This window comes from Vigna angularis, chromosome 2 (assembly GCF_016808095.1).
Source record: "Vigna angularis cultivar LongXiaoDou No.4 chromosome 2, ASM1680809v1, whole genome shotgun sequence".
Lineage (NCBI taxonomy): Eukaryota > Viridiplantae > Streptophyta > Magnoliopsida > Fabales > Fabaceae > Vigna > Vigna angularis.
The window spans coordinates 34,475,936-34,500,154 of NC_068971.1; the positions used below are offsets into that span (position 1 = coordinate 34,475,936).

General features: G+C 30.2%; 3 protein-coding genes across 4 annotated transcripts; 1 reads left to right on the forward strand and 2 right to left on the reverse strand.

Annotated features, from left to right (window-relative positions):
* Positions 1–2,368: 2,368 nt before the first annotated feature.
* Positions 2,369–7,084, reverse strand: LOC108326827 (binding partner of ACD11 1). 2 transcript variants are annotated; one of them, XM_017560404.2, is made up of 9 exons: positions 6,845–7,084; positions 6,634–6,737; positions 6,067–6,142; positions 5,442–5,513; positions 5,296–5,361; positions 4,559–4,899; positions 4,191–4,314; positions 3,855–3,890; positions 2,369–2,630 (listed from the first exon to the last, which is right to left on the reverse strand). In XM_017560404.2, exons 1-8 carry the CDS (start codon positions 6,857–6,859, stop codon positions 3,867–3,869), a joined length of 822 nt encoding a protein of 273 aa, XP_017415893.1. In that variant the 5' UTR covers positions 6,860–7,084; the 3' UTR covers positions 2,369–2,630; positions 3,855–3,866. The 2 variants fall into 2 exon arrangements, with proteins under 2 accessions (XP_017415893.1, XP_017415892.1); XM_017560403.2 differs by lacking the exon at positions 2,369–2,630 and having other exon boundaries at positions 3,515–3,890.
* A 9,896-nt stretch (positions 7,085–16,980) lies between these two features.
* Positions 16,981–20,772, reverse strand: LOC108328588 (ALA-interacting subunit 3). Its single transcript, XM_017562467.2, has 8 exons — positions 20,568–20,772; positions 20,060–20,118; positions 19,892–19,966; positions 19,684–19,800; positions 19,475–19,545; positions 18,793–19,102; positions 18,201–18,490; positions 16,981–17,279 (listed from the first exon to the last, which is right to left on the reverse strand). Exons 1-8 carry the CDS (start codon positions 20,638–20,640, stop codon positions 17,222–17,224), a joined length of 1,053 nt encoding a protein of 350 aa, XP_017417956.1. The 5' UTR covers positions 20,641–20,772; the 3' UTR covers positions 16,981–17,221.
* Positions 20,773–22,275: 1,503 nt separating this feature from the next.
* On the forward strand, positions 22,276–23,680 carry LOC108328722 (inactive protein RESTRICTED TEV MOVEMENT 2). Its single transcript, XM_017562616.1, has 2 exons — positions 22,276–22,445; positions 23,137–23,680. Exons 1-2 carry the CDS (start codon positions 22,337–22,339, stop codon positions 23,598–23,600), a joined length of 573 nt encoding a protein of 190 aa, XP_017418105.1. The 5' UTR covers positions 22,276–22,336; the 3' UTR covers positions 23,601–23,680.
* The last annotated feature ends 539 nt before the right edge of the window (positions 23,681–24,219 follow it).

A 24,219-nucleotide genomic window follows, 5' to 3' on the forward strand; every position in this document is an offset into this window, starting at 1 on the left:
GAAATATAATTTACTTATGATTGGATTACTATTATTCTTAGACATGTTTTAAGATACGTTTGGTTATCTTTTTCATATATTAGAAATATTTTTAAAATTTTAAATTAATCAAAATAAAAGGATGGGTTGTAATAAAAGTTAGAAAATAACTTCATTTACTAATATTATGTACCTATCCCTTAAAGCTAAAAAAAATGAATAAGAAGCAATGTAACTTTATTCGGAATAAAACATTCGAGAATGTTGTATATAGCCTTTTATCAAAAATATAATAATAAATATTTTCACTTTCATATTTCCCGTGAAATAAATGTGTACTAAAATTTTTGAAGTTTCAGTGTTGCTTAGAGAGTTAAAAAAAAAAGTACTAAGAATTGCAACAAAACAACGGTAATTTCAACTCATTGATCAAAGGTGTAGGGTGTTCTCACCGAATTTGAGTTAGACTCTTGGACATGTGACAGTATACAGTTGGACCAAAGAGGCTCCTTAGTATGCTCAAGAGAATTAAGAAACAAGGGGAGATTCATATGTAAATGGTACTTCTTCGATGCTTAAGTCAGCCACTGAATCAAGAAGTTATGAGTATCAAAGTATTAGTGTGCATTTTAGTAATGTATATATGGTGTGCATGCATAACTTTATATAGAGTCTTGAGATCTTAGGCTATTTATGTTACTTAAACATGAAATATGTCGATTGGAGACAGATAATTAAAAGATAATGATTTGTCGGTTAAAAACAAAAGAAACGGTCGAGACTATAATGAGCATTTGATGAGTTACATTGTCTTATTGAACGGAGTATGTACAATAATTATAATAATAAATCTCGGGTTGTACTATTTGGCCTTTTTGGACAAGGTATGTACAATTGGCTTCCTTGGGAATACACTCCATTTTAAGGTAAAATAATTGGTTTGTTTAGAGGTTTACACCTTAGTTTTATACTAGTTCACTCATTCTATGTTTAGTTCTCCCTTAACAACTTGTTAAGAGGTTTCACTAATCTGTTATAAAGATTACAACGAGTACAAATCACTATGGTATACAAGTATTGTCAACCACTTTTGGTTTCAATCCTAGTCAACCTGAATAGAACAAGTTTAACCAGTCCTGATATTCACACTAGACAAACGTTTAACTCCAATGAATTAAACAATACAAGTGTTTGAATTCACTTATGAGTGTAACACAACAAATGTTTTTAGTTTTTTACAGAAGAGAAGACAGTTCTCGTAGAGAGGATATGTGAATAATACAATAAACTTATAAAAACTTGTAAAAGATCTTTTTACATGAGTTTCAAAGAAATTAGCTTAGAAAAAGATAGTAAGTGTATATTAATTTGTATAGCAAAAGTTCTCTTTCTTATCTTCAACACTTCTCTTTATATAAATATCTTTGAAAAGAATTGTTACTCAAAAGGGTTATGACAGGCTAATTCCGGGTTGAAAGGGCTAGAACAAACAATCATTTGAATTGTTTTAGATTTCAATCAAGCTATTGGGTTGTGTAAATATAAAGTGTCACAGTGCAGATTCTAATGTGGAGTTGAAATGCCGGACTTGTTGAGCCAGATTAGATCGAGCTTCCAAACTGAAAATGTTGTCTTTATCCACTTTTCTTTACCATGCTAGCAAGTTGGTCTACCATACTTTACCTTTTTGTCATCCTAAATATAATTGTGCTTCCAACAGTAGAAAGAACAATGGTTACAAACATTTCTGGTGATGATAAAAAAAGTGGTATTCGTAAATGTGGTCATGAATTAGACATTAATGGTAAAGGTAGTCATAATTTTAAATTCAATACCTAAGTGGTGATGACAACTATGTTAGTCATGAGAACAATAATAACAGTGACCCAACTCAAGAAAATAGCTTCTTTGTTTTATTAATGAGTGGGTGAGATTTAAAAAATGACTATGTGAATTAAGTAATTTAACCCACTTGTTCTCTTATTATCTAGTGTGCCGAACCATTTCCTTTAAAGTGAAAAAAAAGGAAATCAAAATAATTAAGTTTAAATTCTTATTATATAATAAGTTTAAGTTCTTTTTATTCTTACAAAGTCAAAATATATTTTATTATAGTTAGTTTATTTTATAAATTGAAATTTTCTAATATTAATATGATTTTTTATATTTAATTTAAATGTAGGTAAAGTTATTGGACTAAATATCAATTTTCTTTCTTAAAAAAAGTATAAGAAATGAAAGACAGATCTCTAAAAGAAATGTTAGAGAGACAGTTTTCTTCGATTGATCAGGTTGATTATTCTATTAGGATCTATTAACTCTGTTAGTCAAATAGACAATATGGTTCTCTTTCCAAATAGGCATACACACTTAATCATGCTCAACTAAATTACCCAACACAACTTTTTATATACCCTCATGAAAAATAACTACTTTAGAATTTCTACAACAATAATTCCCATGCACAAAATGTACACAACCTCCACCAAGCCTGAATGGAACCAACATTTAGACAGTAAGAAAAATGCCCAACATGAAAACAGAAACAAATTTAGACAGATAATTATCATTAAAAAAACACCCATTAAAAATTTCCTCCAATTCTGGCCTGGTGCTGAATACTGTTCTAAACCCACTTCTAATCATGAATCCTGTGTATAACAGAAAGAGCAAAGACATTATTTTGTAGTTTATTAAGGATGTCGATGAATAGAACAAAAGTAATTTGAAATACAACAGGTTGTTATTATTATTATTATTCTTTAAATGAACCAACTCTGCCAAACGAAGCATTGAATTTGGAACTTCTGAACCGAACAAAAGTGAGCACATAAGAACCATCTTTAAAATATTAGACAAATGCCAACTGGATTTGGAAACCAATTTGGTTTATTTGACTAAGGGTTGGTAACAAGGTTAAACAGAAGAAAACTACAGGACCTAAATGCCACACAGAAACTTTCAAAGGCCTAATTTACCACTAAAAAAAGACTCATTATGTAAATAATCTTGCTCAGTAATATGAAGTCAATCTAAGTCCCGAGCGCAAAAATTTTGATTTTAGAGAATGTGAACACTTTTCAGCACCCAAATGCGACGTACCATGTGTAAAGAAATACTTTTACAATTCTTATTAGAGATAATGACAGAGAAAGACCTTTGACAAGAGATAAAAATGAGAACATAGATAGCACGTGAGACAACGTTTGATGATTGTACAAATTCAAAAAAATCTAATAGTTTTGAAAAAAACTATTATTTTGAAAATATTTGTCTGTATGCTGAGGACCCTTTCATCAGCCGACAAGAACGCCATCATATTAGTCAAAAGTGGAGGGCAGCAATGTCCATTATTACGCCTGCGTTGATCCTAATGATTGTTATTATCAGAACATGGTCTTGACCATGCTTGTTACTTTTCATCCATGATAAGATGTTACATTTTGAAACACACAAAAATTAGAACAACTGGGCTAATACAACATAGTGATAGTTCTTTACAATTTTCATCAATTGCATCAGCAAATCAATGGAATTTTGTAGTGTGCATGATGATAATTTCCCACTTAAATCTTTGAACCAAGTTATACATGCAAAACTATTTTTTTGACATAGGAAACACAGTTGCATAACACACCTATAATTTCCTTTTCACAAAAAGAAATAGAAAGAAAGCCAAAATTACCAATGCTAAAAATTACATATAAGCAACAACCAGAACACCAGAGTGAGAAAAGAATACAAAAAATAGGATTGAAAATGAATCACCGCATTTGCCACTTGCATCTAACTGTTGAAGGACAGAAAGAATGCAGTGAATGCTCAAATAGTTTAAAAAACACGTTCTGAAAGACCTGATGAAGTGACTTCATTACCAGAATTCTGGCCTATGCTGCAGCCACTGACGGTTCCTGCATCAATCAATGAAACCATAATATAAAAAAATGTTATCTTCTACTCATTATTCATTTTCCTTAACAAAAGAAAAATTACATCCGGTTCTTCAAGTGTTTTGAAATGGTTCTCCAATTACGAAGTTTTACCTCGATAATCTATATAATAAAAATTTGAATTAATAATTAACATAGATTATCAAGATATAACGAATTATGTTTGGAAAACAATATCACAAATACTTACAGAACTATGTCCAAGTTTAGTGCTTAACATTTCTTTTATCTTTATTACTAATATGCAAGAGCATATCAAACCTTTGTTGTCAAGTTTGAGACAGCCATATTAAATTTTTCTCTAGTTTTAGTACTTGCAACATGTCCAGCCTTTGCCACCTTGCTAAAAGCACCATTTAACCATGCTGTTCCAGCAGTCACATATCTGCATCACACGAAGACAATCCATTAACAAGTACACCTTATTATCATCATCCAAACAACACTCAAGGAGCATCATGCATATTTCATCTCTCTCCAACCTGTAGTTAATGCATGTAGCAACTAAAGAAATTTCTACATTTTACTATACTTTGTATTTCTTGGTTGGATCTCACCACAAATTCATCACAATTTCATGGAGATATCCAAGAGCAGAAATGGAGATCATGCATCATATTCAACCATACCTGCTAGTTTTGACAGCCGATCCAGTGTCATTCAGCTTCCTCTCCGCTGCAATTATTGCTGCCATTGTTTTATCTGAAACATGAAGCCTCTGATCCACAGATTTGACTTTCTGATTCACTGCTGCAATGCCTACTGTCAATTTCTCAGTCAGTCCAACTCTCTTGTCAAAAGAAATGACCTTTGCAGATGCATTGGCAGTCAATTGGTGTTTTTCATCAAATGCTTTAGCTTTGTTCACAGCATCCTGCCTTATTGCTGAACCTTTTGCCAGCATACTTGTAACTGCATCTTGTGCTCTGGTAAGGTAGATTCTTCTATTGGTGGGGCTGGCTTTTCCTTCCTGAAAGAGATATAATATTGCAGACCATGAACTCAATCAGAGAAAAACGTGAACAGCTCTAGTAATTATTGCCGAGCTACAAAATTAACGGAATGAATTGCTGAAGATTACAAGTAAAAGATGCAAGATTGACGCCATGCAAGAAGCCTCAAAATTTAGATGCAATTGACGTAACTTGCAACAAACAAAACATCATGACAGGGACTATCTTTGCCAGTTTCAGAATGCAAAATTCAGTAATCTGGTATATCCAAAACACACTCCAATGAACTAACAGAGCGCTGGGTATAATATAAATAAATTCAATACGACTTTTTAGTCTACTCCAAATGCCAATGAAGAAAAATCCATGGGGAGAAAGATTATGCAAAATCTTAATCAGGTTTCTGGATTTACCTCAATATCTGTGGAGACATTTTCAGAAGGAGCAAAGTTTATAGTATTTTCCACCAACCTTTCTTCCTGCATAAATTGCTTCTGATAAGCACCAAATTTTATATAAATAAGTGCATATATGATATTATAGTTCTTGGATTTTTTACCTGCATCTCATGATTTGGTACATAGTTATCAGCTGGAGTTATCCTCACAACTTGGTCCACTATTGTTGCTCCCTGAGAAAAAGACAACAAATATTTTACTCGCACAAGCCAAAAGCTGCAAAGGCATATATAAGATTTATATCTTCCCAAAACTTAATATCAAGACCAAAATGTTATGGTGCTATATGAAAACAGGCCAGAGACGAATCGACTTACTTCATACATCCAAATAGACATTGCTAGAAAATACAGACCTTTCTAATGTGAAAAATGATTGGGCTCTGTCATTCGTAATTTTAATGTTCAACATATCTGTGTTTTCAAATGAAAATGCTATGATGCTAGCAAAGCAGCTACTAAAAGTTTAAAAATACAACACAACAACTTCCATTTGCTTGCAATCTTCTTTAACATAAGCTATAAAATAGCATGTTGATGCTAAAGGATTTTTAATTTGAGATCTCCTTCTAGAATCAGTCTCCTTCCATTTCTTAAGTGAGCATTGCATGAAAGTGAACCATCTGTCACATCCAGTACACAATATCTAGTACCTACCCTGATTACAAATCCAACTCGATAGTCTACCACAGCTCCAACAATGTCATAAAAGGAAAAGTGGCATTACCGATAACAATAATGCAATTTCAAGTGCTTTAGGTTCTTTAAATGTCACATACGCAGTCTTTGATTTGCCACCTTCACTGCAATAAAACAGACAACACAATAAACTATCATAATACAGATTTGACTTCTTTAAGCTGATTCGGAAAAACAGAATCGTAAGTTCAATAATTGAATGAACTTTGAATACACAAGAAGAGTTCAAATCCTAAAGTAGAAGAAAACTTTGAGTTTATCTTCAATTACTTTGCTTTAGACTAAGATAAGGTAAAAAAAACAACAGAAGATTAATGCACTGTGACAGCACAGTTTACCCTATCAGCTTAACTAATTAAAAATTTATACCTTACCTGTCATTTTTTTCATTTTCCATTAATTAATACAATTTTATATCATTAAAATCAAAACTAAGAGCACCCCATGATTTCTTCTCTGATTTTTCCAACCCTTTCCCCCTTTCTTTTTCCTTTCTGAGCACCCTTCAATCACAGTAGGGAGGATTACAACTAGCAGAAACCCAATTCAAGCAACCAAGAAGAGGCAAACAAATATCGGTACAAAAACTACCCACCTGAGGATCTCAACATGCTCAATTTCTCCAGAAAAGGAGAAGAACTCGTGAATCTCTCTCTCACCAGCTAGATCTGAAAGCTGCTTAACTTGAACAGTCCTGGTCTGCAATAATCAACACCCAGAAACAGAAAATCAAATAATGCTCCAATTCCAACAAGAAAAGGGTGAAAAGATGGGATTTTGAATTCAAAGATGTAAGAGCTTGTTACCTCAGTTGCCTGCATTGCGATTTACACAGTGGAAGCTGTTTCTGTACAGAGAGCAGAGCTGGTGAAGAGAGAGAAAACGGTGGCGCGTGTTAAGTTCTTGGAAGTGGTTTTGTGCCACCGAAGAGAGCAGAGTTGTATTGAAGAAGAACACAGAGAGAAAGAGAAAGAAATTACAGAGAATGTGTGATGTTTAGAATGTAATCATGTCCCAGGTACCTCGTAAAGACCAGAAAGAACAATGCAGTGATTCTCACGGAAATTCCACAATTGTCCCTTTATAGTTTTCCCATTAACTTTTTTTTATTACTAACACCAAATTAATTTCTATGTAATTTCGCATTATTTTTAAAATAACTATTATTATGGACACAACTTTACAGTGCATATAATTTATAATTAAATAACAAAAATTATATTATAACTGCAACTATTTATTCTTAAAATTTTGGAACAAAGTCATGTGAAGATTCTTCTTATAAAAAAGTATAGGTTGGCTTATAGGTTAACCTTTCCGTTGTAATACGGGAACGTGATTATCAATAAAGCAATAAGCCATTTAAATTGGGTAAAATTTTAAATAATTTGTAAGGGCTTTATTAGGTTTAAGTTATTTTGTGGTTAATGGACTAGAAAAATCTCAAAAAGAAATATTTTGTCAAAATTCTTAAAAGAATTAGTAAACAATATTAAATGTGATGGGCTTTTGAAATAGTTATATCTATGAAATTTAAATTAGAAGTACTACTATAATCTATAATATTCCTTGTATGAACTAATTCTAAGTTGCATTTTTAATTAAATCATAAATATGAAGGTAAATATCGTTTAATATTATAAATATTATATATTTTACTTTTAGTACAATGGAAAATAAATTACTGTTTTAATACAAAAATTGTATTATGTTAATTTTACTTGAATTTAATTGATAGTTAAGGTAATTAAATAGCTATTCTAATATTTAATAATTATTATTATATGTATTTATTAATTTGAAAGGTTTTCAAAGTTAATTACATATTAAGTTAGTGTTCACTTTAATAAATACACATAAAGACTAAACACGTGTTGAACTATATAAAATATTAACAAAATTTAATTAAATTCAACATAATAAACAATTTTGTATTAAAACTTAACTTTTTTCTTATTATACTAAAAACAAAATATTTAATATTTATTATACTGAAAAATTAGTTTTTAAAAATATTATATCAAGAACACGTTTAATTCATTTCAAATGTTATTAGACATAAATTTAAGATATAGTCTTATTGGATTTTAAAAAAAAAACAAATTAACATAAAATATAAGATCCGCAATCTATAGAAGTCTGAAATTTTAAATAAAATCTTAAATTAGAAGAATAAAACCTATTTATTTCTAAAGCTATTTTTTCTTGAGAATTTGTACTAAAAATATTGTTAAAATATAATTTTACAAGACTTTTGCATCATAAAAAAAATATAACCTCCGTCTGAAGCTTTAATAGAAAGTCTAAAAGACTAAAAGAGTAATTTTGGTAAAAAAGAAAAGTATGGATATTATATTTTAAAAAAAATATAGCATGTGTGATTAAGCATTGGGTCAAACTCTTCTTTGATGTCAAAGTAATAGCTATGAATAGTCATCGACTTCCGGTAAAATGTAGAAGAGTACGACCTATTATGGGACATACAATGCATTAAAGACGTATGATCATTACGCTTCAACCGGTTATTCTATTCCACCTCTTAGAAAGAAAAGAACTTAAATCAAAATACTTAATAGCATGGCGATACATTTATACAAAACTTCTACCCCAAGCACACGCAATGGAACCGTAGACAGTCGTCAAGTAAAATCCAATCCACGAAATCATTTATCTATGGACAGCATCGTTGTGGATTGGATTTGAATTTATTATGAACAGAAAATTTGCAACTAATAATAAATAAGAGAAGGAATGTGTTCACCAAGTGGCTGCTTATACACCAAATAACCAACACCATTAAATCATTGCAATAACACGCCACCATGTAACTATTAAGATAGAATACAACCATCAATGTCCTTATCTAGGGTCCACTAATACATACTCATCATGTTAATACACATTATAACTAAACTATGTTTTATGTTTAATAACAACTCCCTTTTAATATTTCTTAAGTCAAACGTTACATTGCTAAATTTTTAAAATATTATTTAGTAAATAATTCAAATTTCATAATCAGTGTAGTAGTTATGTGTAAGTATTCATAAATAGTTTATATAGTAGGATATTTGTATTTCATATCTTATATGTGAAAATTGTGAATGATATTAATTTCTAATTTAATATATTTGGAAAATGTTGGAGAGAGAGAAAGAATTTACAAGTATTTAATGAAACAATTGTAAAAATATTAAATAGACTTAAATATAGTTTTAGTTTATTGAAATGAAAAGGTTTTCATTTTTGTTTCTATAAAGAGAAATTGTTTTTCCTTCCATTAGATTTGAAATATCTATTTATAATCTTCATAAAGTATGTAAATTTTAGTTTTGGTTCCTGTAAAATATTTTTGTTTGATTTTCATCTCTTCAAATTTTCAAAATCACTATTTCTTAATCTCTAATATTCATTTTAAAAAAAACATTTATTTTATAAATTTTAAGAATGCTTTTTAAGATGTTAAATATTGACATTCTGTGACAAAATTAACACTAATAGATGTCACTTGGAATGATTATTTGACCATTTGTTCATATATTAACTAATATCATGTAATATTAACAATAAAAAATAATTTTGAATTTTACAAGGGCTAAAAATAATGAAAAAGTTATAAGGATCACAATCAAAACTCATTCATTCTGTTTTATGAGGCTAAAAACAAATTTAAATTTATCAAATATTCATATATTTATATTTAACCGTTCATTTTATTTTTCTTTTTAAAAACCCAAAATACAAGCATTTACATGGTTAGAGAGCTTTCGGGAATGTTATCTTCTATATTTCCAAGAAACTCCTTATAAAAATACAACGGTTTTTTCTTTTTCTTTTGAGTCCACTTATCTCCCACTAATCATTTGTTACATTTTTTAACAAACAAATTATATAATAAAAAAATTAGATGAAATTGCTTTTTTAAAAAATATTCATATTTTTCCTACTTTGAAATATGTAGATTTTTTTTTTTGTAAATTAAAAGAGGAATGTATTAAATTAGAATTCATTGTAATATAAATAATCTTTTTATAATCTACTATATGAAATAATAGATTAGCTCTAAAAATAAAATTTTAAATAGAACTTTAGATAGGAATACAAGGTCTGTTAACCAATGTCTACAAATTCGAAATGTTTAAAAAAGTTTTCATTTTTTTTAAAGATAAACAAAGAAAGAATTTTAAACATGTATTATATTATATAATGAACACCTTATTGTATATAGATATAGTGAAACTAAAATATGTAATTTTTTCTTTTAATGAATTCTTGAAAGATTTTATTATAATCTACATATTAAAAACCATTTTCATTATCACTTATAACTTATATCATATTACAAAATTACTCTTGAGTATGTTCTTTGTCACTCTCTTACATAAATAACACAAATATTTAAAACTAAGTTATTTCTAATTTTGTTAAGTATCATTCTTAACTTTAGAAAAAAGACAAGTTTGATTTGGAAGGATACTATTTTTAAAATAGATTATATGAATCTAGAATACTCTTTACTAAGTTAGAGAGATTCATATAAGCAAAGAATTTACAAAAAATTATTTCTTTTAGCAATTGTCCAGTAAGAGAAATGTATCACTTTAGCTATTGCCTAGTAAGTCAATGTCTCATTTTTTTTTATATATAAATTAACACTCAGGATCATGTAGATTTTTGCATTCAAGAATATATATCATTTATTAATTTTATTTTCTTAGAATGAATCATATATGTTTAGGCCTTAAAAGATGATCATTGACAAATGACATGTTGATCCGCGGTTGTTGTGTTAGAGCTTTTTAGAAGATTGGTTTAAGGTTAACATTCTAGGCATCACACTTAAACTATTGTGGGAGTTTAAATTTTTATTTTTCTAATATTTTTCTTATACTAACATACTCTTTCTCAACATACACATGTAAAAGTCCTTTTATTAATAGCTGTATTGTTGTATAGTATTTTTTCCAAATATGTAAGTCAACTCTATTAATAGTAGTCACTCTAATAATTTTAAAATAAATTAGGATTTTTGTTGTTTAATGTGTTTTGTAGAGGTTGATCAATGTGCATGTATCAGCTGGGACCGGACGCCGTACGGAAGGACATCCACGTCATTGGACTATCAAACGGATCTGTCGCCCACATCACCGTATGGGACCCAGGGACCGGACGTCGTACGGAAGGACATCCACGTCATTGGACTACCAAACGGACCGGCCGCCCACATCACCGTATGGGACCCAGGAAACTACCCTTTTACTTACTGTTGGGAAGGGTTAGGTATTGAAGGGCGGACGCCCATGTGCCCGTAATCACTCACTGTTGTGAAAGGTTATGTATGGCAGGGCGGACGCCCGTGCGCCCATAATCAAGACTCACCCGAAGCCGGCCGCCCAGGCCGTGGACCCGTCAGGACCGGCCGGTCTTGGGGATAAAACCCGCGAGGACGGCCGGCCGCGTTACTAATCAACTTAGCTTAAGGTAAGTAGGTGTTAAAAGCTATTGGGCTGAATTGGGCCGTGATTAACTTTTCACTAATCCCAAGCCCATAGCGAAAACTATAAATACAGATCCAGGGTGAGTGGTAGATAGGTTGCATTTACTAAACATTTATTACTGTCTGAGAAAAACGCCATAGCTCTCAACTGACTTTGGCATCGGAGAATCTTTTGCAGGTCTCCCACCGGCGAACTGAGGAATGAGTACAGAGGATCAGACGTACGAAATACGAGAAGAGAGTGACGTGGAGACGTGGGACCAACACAGCCCCTCACATCCGAAACAGTGCATATAATTGATTAAACGATCTTCTAAATAGTCTAATTACTTAAAGTTTGGTAGATTGTATTCTTTTTTGAAGATATAATATATATATATATATATATATATATATATATATATATATATATATATATATATATTTAACACTACAAGATTTTGGGCTTGTTTGGGCCTCAAGTAATCCTTAGAAACCTTACTTAGAGGCAAAAACACCTTGTGCCTGCATCTACTCTTGAAAAAGGTTCTTAAAACTTTTAAATTCAATGTACTTTCTTTCTTCTTTATTGACTTGAGTCCACCCCCTTCTATAAAAGGAGTGCTCAAGCATTGTACAATGAACTTAGAAACTTATACTTGAAAATAATATAGAGAATTTCTACCCATTTTGCAACTTTTCGTTTCTAAGTTCATCTAGGATAAATGTCTTCTTGATGTCTCATAACCTTTTCCTTGATGGTTGGCCCAACCTCCTTAAAGATACACATCCAACTAGGGATGACAATGGGTTTGGTCATACATAAAACCCGCTACTCGACCCACAACAAAAAAATCTATCCGCTACCTGCTCACTACCCATGTGAATACCCATTTAAAAATTACTCGCGGGTATTTTAAAATACCCACAGGTACCCAGGGTTACCCGCGAATATTTAAAAAATATATTTATCACTACAAGAAATGTACTAATTACCGAAGGCTAAATACCGACGGCCTTTTGACCCTCGGTAATATCGATTTATCGAAGGATTTACCGAAGGGCATGTGAGGTGGTGATTACCGAAGGACTGTGGCTGTCTGTAATGGCGTAGTGATTTTACCGAAGGATTACGACTGTCAGTATAAGCATCGACTTAATGAAATGCGAATTTGGGATTTCCCTCTCCCATTCTCCCAAATTGTTTTCGCGCAACTTCCCTCAAGTCTTCCTTTCTGCCTTTACCCCAACTTTCTTTCTTCGAGCACTACTTCCTTTCTTCATTCCCCAATAAAATTTAAATATAATTACAAAAAAATATATATATAATATACTATAAATTAAATTAAATATAAATTAAAATTTAATTTTAATTAAATTTAACCTAATAAAATATAAATTAATTTTAATTTTAATTAAATTAAACTTAATAAAATATAAATTAAATTTTATTTTTATATTTTTGTAGGTAACGGCCAATTTATAAGAAGATATTAAAATACCCACTACATGTGGATAATAAATATATGTGAGTACCAACTATCCGTTGCAAGTTTTATCTGCAGATACCCGCGAACACATGTATTTTTGTCATCCCTACATCCAACCCACTCACCAAATACATTTTCATTCATCTTTACATGCTTCCACGTCTAGTACATCAAGTCCATGAAGTCTCCTTCAACTTGCATGAAGAGGGTTTTCATCATTTGGCACAAAACATTGTTCCTTCGTATGGGTGGTTTCTTGTTCCATTTCCATCATTTGGAGCAAGCCATATTTTCATCAATAAAAAAAACTAGAAATTTCAAAATATTACATGCGTTTGGTGCCATTACCAAGCTTTTTATTATGTTTATTTTTATCTTTAATTGATATTTTTATTATTATCTTTTTAAATAATTAAGGATTAAGTAGTTTTAGAAAAATATAAATATTTTATCTTTTATTGGTATTTTTATTATTATATGTTTAAATAATTTAGATTTTATTAGAAAATTTTGAAAAAAATTAGTATTTGGATTTTATTTGTGAAATATTTTTTAGATAAGTGGAAATCTCATAATATTGAAGAATATATTATAATATATCAAGGATTATCAGTTATAATTTATTCAAGTACAAACTTCAGACACGGTCCATTTCAGCCCGTTCATCAAGCAAGTGCACATTGTGGGAATTATTGAATACATTCATCACAAAACAAAAAGGGATCATATCCCATGTTTTCTTGACTAGAAATTTCCTAGGACGCTGAAAAGAGGTTCTTGAAGGTTGTTTGGGCGGTTGGGAAGCTCTCCCTTCTCCTCTTTGGGTTTTCGTCTTCATCCATGAAGGTTTTGCTCCTTTTAGGTTGAAAAGGAAGATGAGTCACGAAATTGCACTAGTGGAAAAAAAATTCTATGACGACTTATTATAATAGGTGAAATTCACCTGTCATAATAAGCTGACCAATGACATTTTCGTAATAAAAGTAAGAGTTATTATGGCATACTTTAGGAGACTTGTCATAATAAGTGGATGCGGTGGGTAATTGGCGATGCGAATGGGAGGCGTAATTGGAGCGTAGAGTAACTACAAAAAACCTTGGGGGAGGCCTTGATTCTGATCTATGGTTTCAACTACAACCTTTATTCTTCAATTTTGTAAACCTTAGGTTCTCCACCATGGAGAGTTAAACCTATTTGTTGAGATTAGATGAAATAAACTAATTTCTTGTGTATTTTGAGAGGTCAATAGACATATTTTTCTATTTCAATGTTAGTATTTGATTTCTATGATTAATGTTTATTTTGGTTTCACCATCCATAGCTTGATATTTGGTTCACTAGGTGTTGGAAAATGTCTTTTGCACCTAGAACTGAAACTAAGTACCTAATGAAACTTGTATTATGACTTGAACATGATTCATCACTAATCTTAAGACTCTTGAACTTAATGCATGGTTGCTTGTTGATGATTCAAAGAATTGAAACTTGATGAGTTGAAAATATCTCAAAGTCACTAGGTATAGGATTTTAGTATTCTTGTGAATTGATTTTAACATGAAAGTGAAATTGAGATGTTTATAAATGCATGACAATGAAGTGAATGAAATCTAGTCTTGACAATTGTAAATGATCTATGTTAAATTTCTGTTACACACTAATTGTTTGATAAAAATACAAAAAGAGTTTCTTTGTGTTTTTGTAAACTTTGTTGTTTAATTGAGTGTGAATTATGAGAGTTGTTGAGAGTCATACAAGCTTCTTGGAAAAATGATATTAGGACTTTCAACTTTATTACTTATTCGATTTGGCAGACTTTCCAATATCCTAACAAGTTTTTGTCTAATAATTGAACATAAAATTCTTATATCAAGTGAAGAAAGGTTAGAAGCCAAGGAAATGTAGATAAAAGGTAAAAAATTAGAAATTTCATGATATTACATGTGTTGGGTGTCACTTCAATTAAGCCTACCACCATGAACCACTATGAACACAGAGAAAAATTCGTCGTTGGGCGCTACCACCTAGTGGTGAATTGCACTTAAGTGACACTTAAATTGCTTTGAGTACCACCTCTCATTAGTGAATTACGTTGAGTTCCACTTGATTAGGGTTGAACGCCACTTGACCAAGTTTAAGCACCACTTGGATGAATCATATTTACATATATCTCATCAAATCCATCAATGTAATACTCACATTATACATCATCAACTTGGCGGCACCTCTTACAGAGGTTTATTTGAAAGGTACCTCTCAGTGAGGTTTATTTTTTCCCATTGGCACACCTCCTAAGTTAATTGCTTATAGTGATGTTGATTGGACTGATTGTCTTGACACTCATCAATCAATCACTAATTGATGCATGTTTTTAGGTTCTTCATTGATCTCAAGAAAAAAAAGAAGCAACACACATATCTTAATTCTCTATTGAATTCGAGTATCATGCCATGTTTATTGCTTGTTTTGAAATAATTTGGCTTCATGTTCCTTTGACTGAACTTGAGTTTTCTCAAGATGTTCCAACACCTCTTTATGCTAACAATACTAGTGTCATCTATATTGCTACAAATCTAGTGTTCCATGAGCATACCAAACATATTGAAGTAGACTACCACTTTATTCGTGAAGCTTATGATGATCATTCTATTTCACTCTCTCATGTCACTACTTAACTTCAAGTTGCAAATATGCCTATCAATGTTATTTCCCGCCCTTGTCATCACTTTCTTGTTAACAAATTGATATTACTTGACCAATCTCATTAGTTTGGGGATGTCAATCAAGAATTATTTTGTCTCTTTAAGACCTTGTTCACTTGAATGGATTTGAAGGAGAGTGATTGAGGAGATTTTGGAGGATTTGAAAGTTAATTTTGTTGTTGTTTATTTGAGGGGATTTGGAGGTAAATGAGAGTGAATTTGAAAGTAAAGTTTGTGAGAATTAGTGTAGGATTTGATTGACGTGACAAATTAAAAAAATTTACTTCCAAATTCACTCTCATGTACCTCCAAATTCACTCAAATAAACAACAACAAAAATTTACCTTCAAAACCCCTCAATCACTCTCCTCCAAATCCATTCAAGTGAACAAAACCTAAATAACAACTAACGTTCCTATTTCTCACATCTATTAGGTTATTATTCATTAATATAACTTTTTTTTCATTTTCTTTTGCATTCACTTGAATTTTGCTACTAAATTGTCCTCGACAACATAACATTTCCTATGGAGAATATATACAGTTTTGTATCTAACGAAATAAACTTGAAAGGTGAAAAAAAGTGTACTTGAACGTGAAATATACATGAATAAAAATCATACATCACTTGTATTTTTTTACCATATAATAATTAAAGTTTATTAAAAATCACAAGATTTTTTTAAACTTTATTTTTTGTTTAATGAATTTCATTCATGAAGAAATAAATTAAAAATTAAAGATTAGAGATTAGAATAATAAATAGTAGTGCAAGGATTTGGATATGAAATTGTTAGATGTATTACTCTATTTAGGTATAATCTTTAGGAGTCGAGATTTGACGTTTCGATCCAAGTTCCTCTAACCAAAATAATAATAAAATGTTTTTTTTTATTTATATCTTTTTAATTTTAATGCTTTTTGGACTATTTTTTGAGATTAGAAAAAGTTAAACAGAGGATATAAATCAATCAAAATTTCAACTTTTTTTTTACCTTTTATTATATACACTTAAATAAGGTGATGTTACACATAACTTTTCTAAATGTGATTAACATAATAAAACTCCCTGCATGTTACATGCTAATCCAAATTAAATCTAAAACATTGGCATATAGTATTTTCCTCTCACTTTTTTGTTTTGAAAACTATTTTCTAAAACAATTTCTCACTACTAAGCAATTAAACTTTCATTCAACATCTAAGAAAATCTAAATACCTGTTTTAAAGAAACAAACAAAAATACAAACAGAACCTAATGTAATCCTCAAAAGATGTAATTACAAGAGATAAACAAATCTTGAGGAAACATTAAAACAGTATACAGATAAGGTCCAAGTACTCAAAATGATATACTTGTCTCTGTCCCATATAATATTAATAGCGAGGAAATTCTACGACAGTATCAAAAGTAAATTTGTTGACAAACTGATTCCAAAGTAGAAGGCCTTGTGACAAATCCTTTATTGAGATATGAGAAGTAATGAATTGTTAAACAACTCAAATGGTAAAAGCCAATCATCTTAGACATCCAGGATTTCTGTTCCAAGACAAGTATGATGGATCTCCGAGAGGTCTGCATATACAACAACATATAATGTCATTCTCTATTTGGCTCCATTGTCAAATTTTGCTTAAACAGTCCAACATAAACAAATTTTCAGAAAATCTTTAATCATCTAACCAATAAGAAAATAAACTATCAGTTTAGTTTTTGAATTACTACCCCTCTTCCAAATTAATTCTTAAACAAATGAAACTGTATAGTAAATCCCTACGTACAAGAAATAAAGCTATACCGTCCTTTTGAAAAAAAATTTCAAATTAATCTATTTAGTAAAATATATGATTAAATTGTTAGGAATCCAAGTATGAGTACAAGTCTCACATTGGATAGAAATAAGAAAGTAAAGCACTATATAATTTATTACCTTAAAATTTTGGATAAAGAGTGATATTAATCTTTTACATCTCCAATTTCATTTGTGTTTGTGTCAATATCGAATATTTTTGATATATTTTGATCTCCTAATTTTAAAAATGAACCTATAGTTCTTTTAATTCAATTATGTTAAATATTTTTGACATGTTAAATATATTTTTTATTTATCATTTAAATTGTTTATATTATTTAACATTTTCTAACTTAAATGTCAGCTAGTTAACAAGTCCAAAAAAATTGATTTTGTTGACTTAGAAAGACTATATTTATTTATTTTTAAAATTTAGGGACACAAATATATCAAAGTTTGACAAAGAAACAAATTTTAATTCTCGTCCAAGTTGTAAGGAATTAAAACATATTTATGAGAGTAATAATTACATAATTACTTTAGTTTAAGGACTGTTTGGAAGAGGGAGTGTTACTATACAGAGCAAATTACCGATTTCTTCCCATCATGAAGAAACAATCATGGTGTATTTTGTCAATGTTTTTACCTATAAAATTAATAGAACTATGAAGTAAAGGAGAGGAAAATATGTAGTACTTCCTCACCTTGGTTGCATCACATATAGAAGTAGGAAACCCACAGCCAGTAACAAGGAAATCCCACCAATGAGAATATATGCCATCCCCAAGAAGTGGTTTCTTCCACCAACCCAAGCCGTGGTTGAAAGAACTATGCTCTTTCTGGCTCCAAACTCGTATGTATTATAATTGTTCTCTATTACAAGCATCACTTCTGCATTATCGTCTATGTCAGTCTCAATCTTTCCATATAGTTTTCTGAAAGTAGGTAGTGCTGCTGTTCTCATCCAAACAATCAGATCCTCTTGCTCACTCAGCTGGTACATGTCGCATGATGACAAAGATTCATTTCTCATAATGTCAGAAGTAGAAGAACTAAGACACTGTTTACTTTTTGTTTTATTTTTTCCCTTTTAATCTACAAATTTACCATCAGTTATTAGTTGGTTTCCTGTTTTTGAATATCTGTTAAGGAAACATCAAAAACAACTTTTTCTTTTCGGTTTTCTTAGATTTGTATATCAATATTTGAAAACAGGAAACAAGTTGAGAATAAGGCAAAATAAACAAGCCTAATTTTTCCCACAAAAAATGAACATAAATACAAAGATATACTTACAGGTATGCTCTCATTAAGTTTAGCACCCCCTCTCAAACCTCCAGCTTGAAAATTCTTTGGATAAACATCAGACCCGAATTTCCCATCTTGGTCACTCTTCCATGCTATATTCTTTTTGTTAATCACCAATTCCTTATTGTTGCTTGAAAGTTTGTACGTGTCATTAAACATACTCCAAGCAATAAGGCCACAAGGAACAATTGGTTTATGACCCATTTCATTTGGTGTATAATCTTCGGGACTACACTTGCCAACATCATTCTCAGATGCTTTATTCCTTAGTTGTTTGTCATCTCTACTTTTAACGTATCTGAAAATATCATCCAAAATCCAAGTAAGGAGAACCATTCCAACATTCATCATAAATGAATTGTTTTTCTCTCATATATGAATGAGTTTTATACAACATGAGACTAAAGAAAGCACAAACAAAGGTCAGTGAAAACCAAGAAGTTCTCAAGAGAAACGTGTTTAATCCTGATATGAAGGATGATACAAAATCAGAAAAGAAAATATAAAGCTAAGCCATCTTTTGAGATTAAGTTATGTTGGATCTAAATTTAAGAACACGATTGAAGATGTCTCAGTCTAATGAAGAGGTCATTGTACTAAAATGGGTGCCAAGCCAAATGCATTGATGTAAAGCAATGAAGGGAAAAAGTCACTGGTTAACTGCGCATACCGGCGATGGTTTTGGTAAAAATTATCAAGCTGATAATAGACATAAACAGGGGCCGTCATTTTACTCTTAACCTGCAAAATTTGCAGAAATTTGTTTTACAAAAGTTTCTGCCTAAACTGCATATGATTCAAACAAGGAGAAATGAATTCCTCAAAGAAAAAAGTAGAAATTTATTTTCATTTAAATTGGTGATAAGCAATTGTACTGACTGTCAATTTCTTATTGCAAGTTTTGTTTGCCGTATCATCTTTAATGTATGCCACTGCGTCATTTTTGTGATTGGGTGGAAGACATTCTTCATCATATCGGAATGGAACTTCCACCACCTGTATCAAAAGATCTACTTCAACACACATTCAATTTGAGTACCAAAATTCTACTTGATACTATGTAATATACATGGAAACAATCTCTTACACTCTCAGATGCAAACAGTGAAGCAAGACCAACCGGAATGAAGATGAGTCCTATAACCGTAAATATTGAAATGGCCTGGAAAAAAAGAAGTGGACAAATTTTTAGACAAACACGGTTTCATACTATGATTCTGTTGTAAAACTATGGAAGTTATGTAGGAAGTTGTACCCAACTAGGTGTTAGAATTGGCTGCCAGGCATGCAGTTCTTGCTGTGAGAATCTAGAATCTATCACAAATACAAAAATTCATGAGTCACATGGCGAGATGAATGTTACAGAAAACACAAACTGAAAAACATAAAACAAAAGGGATATCTTATACCATTCAAAAAAAGAAATCAATAGAATTCCATTGAATGTCTAATCACCATTATACCATTTGATAGATCTATACAGGGAACACTGATTATATGACAGTACAATCAATCAACTATGATGGTACAAAATTTCATGTGGATAATGGGATTCAAACATTTTCCCAAAAGCTAAATGAACATTTTATCAAACACCCTTTAACCTGTTCAAAGCAAAACTTCCATTTTAAAACCATGCAATGATAAAAAACAATGTAAATACAAGAAAATGCCTCATTGTAGGGAAGGGCATCTCATAATGAGATTCACCAAAATTCTAAATTCTAAATAAAAAAAGTTTTAGGGAAAGAAGAAAAATTTACATTTGGGTTTTCTGGCACCCTTGGATTGTCCATCTGCGACGGCCACCGAAGTGGATGGAGGTTCTGCAGACATAGCCACGAAATTCACCGTGACTAAAACGACACATCAATTCAGGAAAATGTTATTGAAAACAACATGCAAAGTGGTGACATCTTTAATATTGATTTCTTTCTAGAGCATTTGGGAAAATAAAAGAAAAAAAAAAACTCAGTCTTAATTTTTCCTCCTTTGTCCATAATATTTAGGAAAAATGCTTTTTGTACCTACCTCTATGTTATGGTTGGATTTTTGAGGAAGGTGGTGACAACTGTTTTAAAAACAAACCACCACTCATTTTGATTATATATTGTGCACCACTTTTTTTTAATTATTTTCTGGTATCACTTTATTCTATAAATTGTGGTACTAAGTACAACGTTAATTCCTTGTTTTGGTGCAGGGTATGATATGAGTTGAAGTGTGCAACAACTAGTCATCAACGAATGTATGATCTCTCCTAATTGTCAAATTCTAAATACCATGCAACTAAATACTTACACTTATACCACGGATCTGCTTTTTATGTTTCTCAAACTTTGAACATGATTCACTCTCTCAAACCCATCTTATAACACTTATTTTTATTTGAATAAATTAATTATTTTTTTAAGACAAAATTTTATTTTTTAACATTTATTTTAAAAATACAATTTTAAAATTAAAATTTTAGAAAAATATTAAATTTAAATATTCAATTAATATTTAAGAATTTATTTTTTTAATATATGTATAAAGAAAACACGACTAGTTGTGACATTTTAATATCTTTCTTTTTTTTTGGTAAATTTTGAATTTTATTATTTTAATTATTTGAAACTTTTAAAAGTTATTGAATTTCAATTTTCTTCTCCAAATAGATTTATTTTACTCCATTTTTTTTAATTCATTAAATAAATTAATTATCATCTTAAATCACCTCATCCAAACATAAAATTAGATAAAATCTAAAGTTCTCTCCAATACTTTTCCCCATCCACAAGATTATAAATAGATAAATAAATCATATATATTAGAATCTTGTCTATTTATAATATTTTAATGAATATTTTTCTACTTTTAATGAATATATATATATATATATATATATATATATAATAAACATATGTTTTTATAATCATATTTTCTTTTCTCTATAAATTAAGTAAACACAAATTTTAATAAGAGATTGACAAAAGATAATTTAAATTATGTGCATGGTCATTTAGTTTTTAATTAAAAATGTTTCTATAAAAGAAAGAAATGGCTGAGATTGATTATAAAAAGAAGAAGAATTAATGGCATTATACAATATTGGCTGAATTCTTGATTACCACAATATTTGCTTTGAATAAGTTTAGTTCTCAGTTGTTTCCTCATTTAGAATTTCATAGTGCATGAAATATTTTTCATTTGTAGAAAATATTCATTAATTCTCATGGTTTGCTTCCTCGTATAGCATTTTCTTGCTTTGTTATCACGAATGGAACAACATGAATGAATAATCCTATCCCTCATAGAAGCATATATCTATAAATATAAACCCTAAAAATTACTAACCTCGGGGTGACGATACTTGACAAGGTTAACAAGGGATAATTCTAGTTCAACACCAACCCAAAAGGAAAACCTTTGAAGCCCTTTTTACCTTAGAAGCTTCTTCTCTTCTTCAAGTTTTATATGTAAAACAATATATATTAATTGGTTCCTCTTCAACCTAAAACCATCTCACTCACCAAAACTTCTCGAATTCATGGAAATTCCCAAGCATGCACATGCCAATAGGTCTTATGAAGATTTTGATCCTTTGTTTATGTGGCGTAGAGAAGAGGGTCGTGACACCCTTGAACTTCATCTTCCAGGCATGTTCCATTGCATTTCTCCAAATATCAATTTGCATGTTTTTTAATTGCTTCATCTCTTCATAAAAACCATTTTTGTTGAATCTTCATTTGACTAATATTCAAGCTATGTTTAATTATGTTTTATCGCCTGAATTTATGTATATCCGATTTTAGTTTTTAAGATTTTAAAAGTAACAGTCAATCAAATTTAAAAACATCCATTTTTAGTGAAAGCACTATAATTTAAGAGAATCCAATCATTGTTTTTAAACCTCAAAGTATAATATTGAAGGATCTAGATCATATATTTTGAAATTCATTTTACTTCAAATATCATGAACTGAAAAATATAATTAAGTGTTTATTTAATGTCATTTTAATTATTATTATAAAGGGTGGCTTTATATTTTTACTTTTTAAAACCTTCTTGCTAAAATAAATATATTTCATTTTTTTAATGTTTTTTTATATAATCTGGTTATTTTAAAGATAAACAATTTTCAACCTTTTTAAATATAAATCCTAATAGCAATCTCTTAAAAAAGCAATAAAGGAAGGTCAACATACGTGTATAAGATTCGTGAAGATACAAAAATCACTCCATATTATAATAATTAAAAGAATAAAGCGTATGAAATTAATAGAAATGCAAGTTTTACAAAATGTTATGATGTTCCGTAAGAACGTTAGCAGAAAAAGTTGTTTTCAGGTTTCAAGAGAGACCAAATACGAATTCAGATAAACCATGTTGGTTTGCTGGTAATATCTGGGGAGCGTCCATCGGAAGGAAACAGATGGAAGCGGTTCAAGAAAGAGTTCGAAATCCCATCATACTGCAACGACGATGCAATCCATGGCAATATGATGCAGAGCATTCTTTCAGTGGTGATGCCAAAGAAAAGCTCTCAGATTCTTCAAGAGGAGCAAGAAATGAAGGAAGAGAAAAGGGGAAACAAGAGAAAAGGAGAGAATGAAATATCAGAAGAAAATGATATGAAAGATCATGCAGAGTACCATTTTGAAGAAGATGATGAGAGGGTTCCGCAGGAAACAACAAGAGATGTTGCCCTAAAGTTCATGCTTGTCATGGTTCTGATATTGGTTGCAGCAAGTTACATATCAGATGTAAGCAAAAGCCTCATGGCTCAAGCTGCTTCGTATTTTCACAACTAGAACCTCGCTGCTTCTGTAAATTTTATTCATGTCAATAAGGACAAATTTTATATAATAATTTACTTATAATTGTGTTTTTAGGAGTTGGAGTTTGGAATGAGTATGGTTTTGATTCTCAAATTAAAGTTTTTTTTTCACTCTTCTAAAATACAAACAATTTTTTTTTTTTTAGTTTCTAAACACTAAATTTAAGGATTAAAAGTAGTTTAATCTTGAAATACTCATATTTTTCTTTTACTTTTCAGAGATTAACAAAATTCTTTTTAAATTTGAGAATAAAAACTAGAATAACCCAAATGTAACCATAAATTGTAATTTACCATATTGAAAACTTTACTGTACGATTTGTTGTTAATTTACTTTTGGAATGCATATAGAATGATACAACTAAGACTAAATATATTTTTATATTTGTCTGTATAATGTTACAACCCAAATGCAAGTTTAGTTTATTGTATGATAATAAAAAAAACGCTACTATTAATAATTATTAATAAATTTTATTTAATTAATTTTTTATATTTAAATGATCAAAATAAAATTACTAGTGAAAGAAATATTAATTATGAAATAATAATTTAAAATTTGACTTTATATTTATATTTTTTATTTAGATACA